This window comes from Budorcas taxicolor, chromosome 3 (assembly GCF_023091745.1).
Source record: "Budorcas taxicolor isolate Tak-1 chromosome 3, Takin1.1, whole genome shotgun sequence".
In the NCBI taxonomy this organism is placed as follows: Eukaryota; Metazoa; Chordata; class Mammalia; order Artiodactyla; family Bovidae; genus Budorcas; species Budorcas taxicolor.
This window is the reverse complement of record NC_068912.1, coordinates 35,312,042-35,324,268: the sequence shown is the minus strand read 5'-3', so window position 1 is coordinate 35,324,268 and position 12,227 is coordinate 35,312,042. Positions and strand designations below refer to the sequence as shown.

At 43.3% G+C, this 12,227-nt stretch overlaps 1 protein-coding gene across 1 annotated transcript in view; it reads right to left on the bottom strand.

Annotated features, from left to right (window-relative positions):
- The window catches only part of LOC128045027 (calcium-binding mitochondrial carrier protein SCaMC-1-like), an 80,414-nt gene extending 70,725 nt beyond the window's left edge, over window positions 1-9,689 (bottom strand). Inside the window, exon 1 of the mRNA XM_052637487.1 lies at window positions 9,510-9,689. Within this exon, the coding sequence (XP_052493447.1) occupies window positions 9,510-9,689 (180 nt within the window). The remainder of the gene's footprint in view (window positions 1-9,509) is intronic.
- Window positions 9,690-12,227: the final 2,538 nt, after the last annotated feature.

Genomic DNA, 12,227 nt, shown 5'->3' with positions numbered 1-12,227 from the left:
GGTAGTAAATTCTATAGTGCACTGCCCACCAGTCCCCCTCATGACTGAGAGTAGCTATCAGTTAATACTGACAGCTCTCAATTGAGTCCCTCCCTTTATGTCACTCTGGGCTGAAAAGATTCACCTTGCCTAAAGTCATTCCCTAGGAGCAACCCATGTTCAATAAATGGGGGAAGGGGTGAAGGAGGCAGGGGACAGGTAACAAAGGCCTGATCTTCCTGCCTCAAGATGGAACAACTCTTTTTTTAAATATTTATTTGTTGCTTTATTTGGCTGCAAGAGATCTTTGATCTTTCAGACTCTCTAGTTGCAGTGCACAGGCTTAGTTGCTCCACAGCATGTAGGATCTTAGTTCCCTGATCAGGGATCAAACCCACAGTCCCCACACTGCATGGTGGATTCATAACCACTGGGCCACCAGGGAAGTCCCAAGACATGACAATTTGAGCCTATGTAATAACTCCCTTCTTGAGATATTTGACTCACATTGGCTCCCAAGGAACTCTTAAGATCCAGAGTTCCTCTTGAATTGTCTGAAGCCTCTGTTGTAATTCCATCACAGTTCAACTTCTCCCTCTGTCCAGTCCTGCTTCCACCAGCCCTCTCAGGTACTGTCCCTAGGAGCACTTCCCAGTAAACTTCTCAAGAATGAATCTGAGTAGTAGAGGCAGTTCTCATGGAATACAACCTATGGCAGCTGGTACCACAAATGGTCTTAGGAAGCTGACTGCACATGAAACACCATCACTGGTGGTAGACGATTAACTGGGATGGGAAGAGAATGCACTGGCTAATTATAAAAACTATATAATTGGATGGATGTTGATGGAAGCACCACTGCACTAGAGAAAAATAATGAAAGGCTGAGAATAATACAGCACCAAAAATGGGGTATATACATACCATGGAATATTAATGAGCCTTAAAAAGGAAAGATTCTAACATATGCTACAACATGGAGGGGAGGGAAGAGAAATGAAAGTCACTCAGTTGTGTCCGATTTTTTGCGACCCCACAGACTAAACAGTGAATGGAATTCTGTAGGCCAGAATACTGGAGTGGGTAGCCGTTCCCTTCTCCAGGTGATATTCCCAACACAGGAATCAAATCCAGGTCTCCCACTTTGCAGGCAGATTCTTTACCAGCTGAGCCACCAGGGAAGATACATGGATGGATGGTGAGGATACTATGCTAAGTGAAGTCAGTCAGTCACACAAAGACAAACACTGTATGATTCCATTTCCATGAGAGACACAGAGTCGTCAGAATCATAGACATAAAAAATAGAATGGTGACTGTCAAGGCCAGGAAGAAGGAGGGAATGAGGAGTTACTGTTTAATGGGTATAGAGTTTCCATTTTAAAGATGAAAGAGTTCCTGAGATGGATAGTGGTGATAATTGCACAAATGAATATTATTATTAAATGAATTTAATATAATTAAATATTAAATGTATTTAATATAAAAATTAAATACAAACATGAACAAAGCTAGTGGAAGTGATGGGATTCCAGTTGAGCTATTTCAAATCCTAAAAGATGATGCTGTGAAAGTGTTGCACTCAATATGTCAGCAAATTTGGAAAACTCAGCACTGGCCAAGGACTGGAAAAGGTCAGTTTTCATTAAAATCCCAAAGAAAGGCAATGACAAAATATGCTCAAACTACCATACAATTGTACTCATCTCACACACTAGTAAAGCAACACTCAAAATTCTCCAAACCAGGCTACAGCAATACATGAACCGTGAACTACCAGATTTTCAAGCTGGATTTAGAAAAGACAGAGGAACCAGAGATCAAATTCCCAGCATCTGTTGGATCATCAAAAAAGCAAGAGAGTTCCAGAAAAACATCTATTTCTGCCTTATTGACTAGGCCAAAGTCTTTGACTGTGTGGATAAACTGTGGACAATTCTGAAAGAGATGGGAATCCCAGACCACCTGACCTGCCTCTTGAGAAACCTGTATGCAGGTCAGGAAGCAGCAGTTAGAACTGGACATGGAACAACAGACTGGTTCCAAATAGGAAAAGGAGTAAGTCAAGGCTGTATATTGTCACCCTGCTTATTTAACTTCTATGCAGAGCACATCATGAGAAACGCTGGGCTGGAGGAAGCACAGGCTGGAATCAAGATTGCCAGGAGAAATATCAATCACCTCAGATATGCAGATGACACCACCCTTATGGCAGAAAGTGAAGAAGAACTAAAGAGCCTCTTGATGAAAGTGAAAGAGGAGAGTGAAAAAGTTGGCTTAAAGCTCAACATTCAGAAAACGAAGATCATGGCATCTGGTCCCATCACTTCATGGCAAATAGATGGGAAACAGTGGAATCAGTGTCTGACTTTATTTTGGGGGGCTCCAAAATCACTGCAGATGGTGACTGCAGCCATGAAATTAAAAGACGCTTACTCCTTGGAAGAAAATTTATGGCCAACCTAGAGAGTATATAAAAAAACAGAGACATTACTTTGTCACAAAGGTCTGTCTAGTCAAGGCTATGGTTTTTCCAGTGGTCATGTATGGATGTGAGAGTTGGACTATAAAGAAAGCTGAGGGCCAAAGAATGGATGCTTTTGAACTGTGGTGTTGGAGAAGACTCTTGAGAGTCCCTTGGACTGCAAGGAGATCCAACCAGTCCATTCTAAAGGAGATCAGTCCTGGGTGTTCATTGAAAGAACTGATGTTGAAGCTTAAACACCAATATTTGGCCACCTGATGTGAAAAGTTGAATTTGAAAAAACCCTGATGCTGGGAAAGATTGAGGGCAGGAGATGAGGATGACAGAGGATGAGATGGTTGGATGGCATCACTGACTCAATGGACATGAGTTTGGGTAAACTCCAGCAGTTGGTGGTGGACAGGGAGGCCTGGAGTGCATGGTTCATGGGGTCACAAAGAGTCAGACACGACTGAGCAACTGAACTGAACTGAATATAAAAATGTATTTTATACCCATTTGAATGCAGAGTTCCAAAGAACAGCAAAGAGAGATAAGAAAGCCTTCCTCAGTGATCAATACACAATGAAAACTAATAGAGGAAAACAATGGAATGGGAAAGACTAGAGATCTCTTCAATAAAATTATAGATACCAAGGGAACATTTCATACAAAGATGGGTACAATAAAGAACAGAAATGGTATGGACCTAACAGAAGCAGAAGATATTAAGAAGAGGTGGCAAGAATACACAGAACTATACAAAAAAGATCTTCATGACCCAGAGAACCACGATGGTATTGAAGAGGAAAAGGTAAATTTTACATAACCTCCTGCTCATTCTGCCTGTGTAACTCAGCTTGCTCCTTACAAAGTCTGGATCACGTAGGTCATGTAGTCTCACAAAGTGGGGACTTACAATACTAGGAACTGGCGCTTATCTCACTCAGCCTTGTCCTGCTCTTTGCAATTGCCCAGCCCCTGCAAACCTGCTTAAACATTTCCTGTCCGTGTAAAGGTCAGGCATCCCCTTCCCGTCTTGATTGGTGTTCCTGCACTAATGAAATCCCTTAGTTTAAACCAGCCTATTAGTAGCTAGTGTTGCCCACTATAGTCTGTCTATAAAAACTCTGTAACCTCTTCGTTTGGGGCTCAAAGCTCGGAGGGTTAACTCCCCTGGGCCCGCAGGCATAATAAACCTGAGTTCTCCAACTCTCTGAGTGTGCTGCTTGGTTTCTCATTACTGGTTTCTGCAGCAGTGTGATCACTCACCTAGAGCCAAACATCCTGGAATGCAAAGTTAAGTGGGCCTTAGAAAGTATCACTACAAACAAAGTTAGTGGATGTGATGGAATTCCACTTGAGCTATTTCAAATCCTAAAAGATGATGCTGTGAAAGTGAGGCACTCAATATGCCAGCAAATTTGGAAAACTCAACAGTGGCCACAGGACTGTAAAAGGTCGATTTTCATTCCATTCTCAAAGAAAGGAAATAACAAAGAATATTCAAACTACCGCACAATTGCACTCATCTCACACGCTAGTAAAGTAATGCTCAAAATCCTCCAAACCAGGCTTGAACAGTACATGAACTGCAAGCTTCCAGATGTTCAAGCTGGATTTAGAAAAGGCAGAGGAACCAGAGATCAAATTGCCAACATCAATTGGATTATTGAAAAAGCAAGAGAGTTCCAGAAAAACATCTACTTCTGATTCACTGACTATGCCAAAGCCTTTGACTGTGGGGATCACAACAAAATGTGGAAAATTCTTAAAGAGATGGGAATATCAGACCCACCTTACCTGCCTTCTGAGAAACCTATATGCAGGTCAAGAAGCAACAGTTAGAACTGAACATAGAACAACAGACTGGTTCCAAATTGGGAAAGGAGTACGTCAAGGCCGCATATTGTCACCCTGTTTATTTAACATATGCAAAGTATATCATGTGAAATGCCAGGCTGGATGAAACATAAGCTAGAATCAAGACTGTTGGGAGAAATATCAATAACCTCAGATATGCAGATGACACCACTCTATTGCAGAAAGTGAAGAAGAAGTAAAGAGCCTCTTAACGAAAGTGAAAGATGAGAGTGAAAATGTTGGCTTAAAAGTCAACATTCAGAAAAGAGATCATGGCATCTGGTCCCATCACTTCATGGCAAATAGATGGGGAAACAATGGAAACAGTGAGAGACTTTATTTTTTCGGGGCTGGGGGGACTCCAAAATCACTGCAGATGGTGACTGCAGCCATGAAATTAAAAGACGCTTGCTCCTTGGAAGAAAATCTATGACCAACCTAGACAGCATATTTAAAAGAGACATTACTTTGCCAACAAAGGTCCATCTAGTCAGCTATGGTTTTTCCAGTAGTCATGTATGGATGTGAGAATTGGACTATAAAGAAAGCTGAACACCGAAGAATTGATGCTTTGAATGGTAGTGTTGGAGAAGAATCTTGAGAGTCCCTTAGACTGCAAGGAGATCCAACCAGTCTGTCCTAAAGGAGATCAGTCCTGAATATTCATTGGAAGGACTGATGCTGAAGCAGAAACTCCAATACTTTGGCCACCTGATGCAAAGAACTGACTCATGGGAAAAGATGCTGATGCTGGGAAAGATTGAGAGTAGGAGGAGAAAGATAACAAAGGATGAGATGGTTGGATGGCATCACCAACTCGATGGACATGAGTTTGAGTAAGCTCCAGGAGCTGGTGATGGATCGGGACGTCTGGCATGCTGCAGTCTATGGGGTCACAAAGAGTTGGACACAACTGAGTGAACTGAACTGATTTAATATCACTGAACTGCAGACTTAAAAGTGGTTTAAGATGCTAAATTTTATAATACATGAATTTTTATCACAATTTTAAAAATTGGAAAAAAACCAATATCACTTCCTAACAGCAGAGATTAGTACTATCCCTAAAGACTTACTAAGAAATTCAGGGACGGTGGTCCCCACCACTTAATTCACTAGTATAAGCCCTACAAAAGCTAGCTGAGGAGAAAGATGACAGTGCACGACTTCAAACTCAACCAAGTAGCGGACAAGTCAACTGCAGCTCTAGATCCAGATGTGGTATTTACTAGAGCAGATTAACACAGCCTCAAGGACATAGCATATGGCCATTGATCTGATGAATGTACTGTTGCCATTTACCAAGAAAGATAACCAGTTGACATTCACGTGGGAAGGGCAATAAATACATTTAAATCTCCCGCCTTCTGTCATAAAGGGATCTGGTCCAACTACACATTCATAGTACATCATGCTGGTCCTCTATATTGATGAAAACATGTTAAATGGACTTGGTAGACAAGAAGTAGCAATATGTTGGAAGCTTTGGTAAGATATCAGAGAAGGCAACGGCAACCCACTCCAGTACTCTTGCCTGGAAAATCCCAAGGATGGCAGAGCCTGGTGGGCTGCCATCTATGGGGTCACACAGAATCGGACACGACTGAAGCGACTTAGAAGCAGCAGCAGCAGTTGGTAAGATATATGCCCCCAGAGAATGAGAAATAATAAAGTCAATAAAGATTCAGGGGTCTACCACATCAATTAAGTATTTCCATAACCAGTAGTCTGGGGTATGTCAGGATATGTCCCACCACCACCACCAAAATAAAGGGGAAATGACTGAATCTCATACCTCCCTAAGAGGGAAACCAACATCTGAAGCTTCTGAGTTCTGGAGGTAATGTATTTCAAAATTGAGAAAACTGCTCTGACTCACTTTTGAGAACCAGGAAAGGCTAACAGCATTCTATGGGGACCATAATGGGCAAGAGCTCTTCAACACGTCCTAGCTATAGACCAAGTGGCCCTGCCTCTTGGGCTACCTGACCCAGCAAGACTCTATGGTATTGAAAGTATCAGAAGTATGAAAAGATATTATAAGAAGCTTATAGTGAGACCCCAAAGGAGAGTCTGCAGGAGAAAACTGTAACAGTTCCTGACATGCTACGGGACCCTGATAGAAACAGAGTCCTTAAATATGGGACTTCAAATGATTACCCAGGGCTTCCCTGGTGGCTCGGTGGTGAAGAATTTGCCTGCCAATGCAGGAGACATAGGTTTGATCCCTGGACCAGGAAGGAGGAGCCCATATGCCACAGAGCAACTGAGTCCATGCACCACAACTATTCAGCCTGTGCTCTAGAGCCCAGGAACTGCAACTACGGGAGCCCAGGTGCCCTAGAGCCACTGCAACTAGAAGCCTGTGCACCACAACTAGAAAGTAGCCCCCACTCGCTGCAACTAGAGAAAAGCCCATGCAGCAATGAAGACCTAGCATAGCCAAAATCAATATAAATGTAAAAAAATACATGTCAAAAAATAATAACAAAATTAAATTAAAATGAACACACAGCCATGGTTGACTATCATGAGTTGGGTTCTATCAGACTCACCAAGTCATAAGTTTTGGTGAGTCCAGGACGAATCTCCATAATGGAAGAGAACACCTGAGATCAAGCACAAGCAGAACCAGAGTGTAAACAAAACAAAGAATGGTTCCGATCTCCACGCTTCACCACTGTTATACCATCACCTCTCCTTAAACTCATTCCTATAAATACATGGAAGTTCATTATTACCAGCCAACACAGGTGGAAAAAGGATGAGCTTGGTCCTTGGATGGGTTTCTGAGTATGTGAATGCAAATCGAAAATAGCTTGATGTGCACTATAATACCACTCAAGAACAGTCCAGAAAGACAGCAATAAGGGGAGAGAGAGAAGAATGTCAAGTTGTGTACCTGATCACTCACTTTATGTAGAAAGAGAAGTAGACAGAAATAACAATGTATAGAGACTTGTGGACAGTGATGAGTAGCTTGTTTGGATGATCAGTAGCCTGGCAAGAAAAACATTAAAAGATCAGAGACACAGAGGTCTGGGGAATATGCATGAGGATAGATCTATGGAAGTGAACACAAAGTAAAAATATTTTCATTTTGTACAGTTGCTACTGTGGAAGAGGTACAAAATAACTAAGTAGTCATCTGCATATCTGAGGTGATTGATATTTCTCCCGGCAATCTTGATTTCAGTTTGTGCTTATTCCAGCCCAGCATTTCTCATGATGTACTCTGCATATAAGTCAAATAAGCAGGGTGACAATATACAGCCTTGATGTACTCCTTTTCTTATTTGGAACCTGTCTGTTGATCAGTTCAAACTGTTGCTTCCTGACCTGCATACAGGTTTCTCAAGAGGCAGGTCAGGTGGTCAGGTATTCCCATGTCTTTCAGAATTTTCCATAGTTTATTGTGGTCCACACAGTCCACTGGAAAGGGTCAGTTTTCATTCCAATCCCAAAGAAAGGCAATGACAAAGAATGCTCAAACTACTGCACAATTGTACTTATCTCACACATAGTGAGTGAGTGAGTGAAATCGCTCAGTCGTGTCCAACTCCTTGTGACCCCATGGACTATAGCCTATCAGGCTCGTCCGTCCATGGGATTTTCCAGGCAAGAGTGCTGGAGTGGATTGCCATTTCCTTCTCCAGGGGGTCTTCCCGACCCAAGAATCGAACCCAGGTCTCCCGCATTGTAGGCAGACGTTTTACCATCTGAGCCACCAGGGAGTAACGCTCAAAATTCTCCAAGCCAGGCTTCAGCAATACGTGAACTGTGAACTTCCAGATATTCAAGCTGTTTTTAGAAAAGGCAGAGGAACCAGAGATCAAATTGCCAACATCCGCTAGATCATCAAAAAAGCAAGAGAGTTCCAGAAAAACATCTATTTCTGCCTTATTGACTATGCCAAAGCCTTTGACTGCTTGGATCACAATAAACTGTGGAAAATTATGAAAGAGATGGGAATCCAAGACCACCTGACCTGCCTCTTGAGAAACCTATATGCAGGTCAGGCAGCAACAGTTAGAACTGGACATGGAACAACAGACTGGTTCCAAATAGGAAAAGGAGTAAGTCAAGGCTGTATATTGTCACCCTGCTTATTTAACTTCTATGCAGACTACATCATGAGAAATGCTGGGCTGGAAGAAGCACAAGCTGGAATCAAGATTGCTGGGAGAAATATCAGTCACCTCAGATATGCAGATGACACCACCCTTATGGCAGAAAGTGAAGAGGAACTAAAAAGTTTCTTGATGAAAGTGAAAGAGGAGAGTGAAAAAGTTGGCTTAAAGCTCAACATTCAGAAAATGAAGATCATGGCATCTGGTCCCATCACTTCATGGCAAATAGATGGGGAAACAGCAGAAACAGTGTCAGACTTTATTTTGGGGGGCTCCAAAATCACTGCAGATGGTGACTGCAGCCATGAAATTAAAAGATGCTTACTCCTTAGAAGAAAAGTTATGACCAACCTAGATAGCATATTCAAAAGCAGAGACATTACTTTGCCGACTAAGGTCCGTCTAGTCAAGGCTATGGTTTTTCCTGTGGTCATGTATGGATGTGAGAGTTGGACTGTGAAGAAAGCTGAGCACCGAAGAATTGATGCTTTTGAACTGTGGTGTTGGAGAAGACTCTTGAGAGTCCCTTGGACTGCAAGGAGATCCAACCAGTCCATTCTGAAGATCAGTCCTGGGTGTTCTTTGGAAGGAATGATGCTAAAGCTGAAACTCCAGTACTTTGGCCACCTCATGTGAAGAGTTGACTCATTGGAAGACTCTGATGCTGGGAGGGATTGGGGACAGGAGGAGATGGGGGTGACAGAGGATGAGATGGCTGGATGGCGTCACCGACTCGATGGACGTGAGTCTGAGTGAACTCTGGGAGTTGGTGATGGACAGGGAGGCCTGTCGTGCTGCGATTCATGGGGTCGCAGAGTCGGACACAACTGAGCGACTGAACTGAACTGAACTGAACCCCATAGTAGGAATCAGCTTTCTCCCGTCTCTGGGAGCGAGTAAGGAAAACTTGTTTTCAGGATCCCCTGTTGCAGCAGTGGCCCCAATAAAGCCTTGCCTGAATTTCCTGACTGACCTCTTATCAATTTTTATTGATTAGGGAAACCCAAGAATCCTGGTCCATTAACACCTTTACCTTCTGCCCAGGACCTCTCCGGACAGGCGGGGCCACTCACCTTCTCCCGGGCGAAAGAGGGGTTCCAGTTTTTCAGGCCCTCTTGGAGCTCCAAGATGTCCACCACCCCGTCCCCGTTGTGGTCCAGGTATTGGAAAAGGTTCTTGTAGTGTAAGTTGTCTTCCTCGTCGGTGTGGCAGCTCGCCGCGGGCAACACGAAGCCCCGCAGCCAGCGCAGCATGGTCCAGCCGGCGCTGCCCCGCGGCGGCGGGGACCGCAGGCCGCCTCTCCTCCTGGCCCCAGGGAGGGCGTCCCGCCGGCGGCCACGCCACCTGCCGCCTCCTCGACGCCGCAGCTGCTCAGGGTCCGCGCGGTCAGCCGGGCTGCGGCAACCGCCCGACTCAAGCCACCGCGATTCTCAGCCCCCTGAGGCGGGAGGGTCCGCGCCAGTGGCTCTCGGGCGTCGCTTGAAGAGCCTCGTGGGGGAGGCCCTGGCCGGGACGCCGCGTGAGCGTCCGCCCTCCCAGAAGTTGGAAGCTGAGGCGCCAAACGCGGCGGCCGGGACCTCCCAAGCCTAAGTTGACCGCGAACCGAGGAGAGCTCCGGAAGGAGGAAGAGCGCCTCCCTCGATAGGGAAGAAGGCGTTCCTCTCCCGGGGCGGCACCTGAAGAGCGCTCCGGCGTCGAGGATCTTCCCGACAAACTCAATGCACCTGGGGCAGCGGGTCAGTGAGTTGCTCGACCTGCATCTCTGCTGAGAGCGCCCAGTGCCACCGCGTAGGTCATCGCTTGGCAGTCGGGACCCCGCTGACCCAGCGGAGGTAGAGCTAAAGAAGGTAGTCCTCCCCCTAGCAGCCTTCGTCTCTGTCTCTCTCTTCCCCTCCCTGGGAACCTGCGGTTGTTTCCAAGAACCTGTCCCTCTTCACCTCCCACTTGTCTCCTGGATCCATTGCAGTCTCATCTCAGCCACCACCACCTACCTCACTGAACTTCCTCGTCACAGAATCCAGAGGACACTAAAATGCTTGCTTTACTTAATCGCAGTTCTGTTTAAGACACTGCTGACCACGCCCTCCATCCTGAAATATTTAACTTTTTACTTTGTCTTCGGGAACATCACATATTTCTGCCATTCGTTATACTCTCTTACAGGCTCCCACAAAAAGAGCCTGAAATCGTCTACAGTTGAGGCTGTACAGAATTGCAGTAGATAGGGTTGAGGGAATAGGTAAAAACCTAGTTCTGTAATTTGTTGCATTGAAGCTTTGTACCCTCAATTCCTAGTCATATCCTTTGAAAGTCAATGGCATAATCTAATGACAAGCCCACCAGTGTTTTGAAAAGTTTTCTTATAAAATTCCACAGACCACAGAATAAAATTCACTTATTTTTCAAAATAACGGTTTGAGACGTTATTTATTCCATTTGTTATTAATAAGTGTTAAAGATATAAAAGTAAAGAACATTGAATCTGCTCTCATAGCAGCTCACCATCTAGTGTGCTCTAGGTGTGTAAACAAATAAAATTCAACCTAAAAAACATATGCTTTATATTAGATATAAAGCATATATAAATAAAGATAACTGAGATGTGACTACACATGATAAAATACATGTTATTTAAATGAATGAGATTTAGGAATTAATAAACAGAAGGCTATTAATAAAGCTTTTAGAAAATATTCTAAGTAATAGGCATATGTAAATATTAAGGACTTTTTCTTTAAAAGATAATTAACTGTCAAAACCAAAATATATTGTGGAACTTATGTAGAAGTAAAATATATGACAGCAATAGGAAAAAGGATGGGAGAAGGGTCATAGAAGTATACTACTAAAAGGTTCTCACATTATATGTGAGGTAGTATTCATTTAAATCAGAGAAGGCGATGGCAGCCCACTCCAGTACTCTTGCCTGGAAAACCCCATGGATGGAGGATCCTGGTAGGCTGCAGTCCATGGGGTCTCAAAGAGTCGAAAACGATTGAGCGACTTCGCTTTCACTTTTCACTTTCATGCATTGGAGGAGGAAATAGCAACCCACTCCAATGGTCTTGCCTGGAGAATCCCAGGGACGGGGGAGCCTGGTGGGCTGCCGTCTATGGGGTCACACAGAGTCGAACACGACTGAAGCAACTTAGCATACATTTAAAACTGCGTGCTAGAAACTCTAGAGCAACCGTTGAAAAAAACATGGAAGTATAGCAAATAAACCAATAGAAGAGATAAAATAGAATACCAAAAAACACTGAATTAATACAAAAGAATGTAAGAGGGGAAAAGGAAAAAGAACAGTTGAGATAAGCAAAACAAGAAAGATGTGGGACTTAAAACCATTTCAATAATTATTCTATATGCTTCAATAAAAAGGCAGAGCAAACAAGACCCAACTATATACTTTCTAAAAAACTGAAATACAAAGATACAAATAGGTTAAAAGTAAATGGATGGACAAGGAAATAGTTGAAAACACTAATCTTGAGGAAGCTGGGATAGCTATATTAATATTAACCAAAGAAGACTTAGACAACAAAGACATTTTATAATCTTAGGAGGGTTTATTCACCAAGATGGTATAACAATCATAAGGTATATGTAGCTAATAACAAAGCTTAAAATTACATAAAGTAAAAATGGACAGACTGAAAAGTGAAATAGATACATCCACAATTAGAGCCAAACAATTGATAGAATGAGGAAACTGTCAATAGGGTATAAAATACTTCAGTAATATGATCAACATTATTTTCAACTGCACATGTAAAGTTAAAAGACTAAGG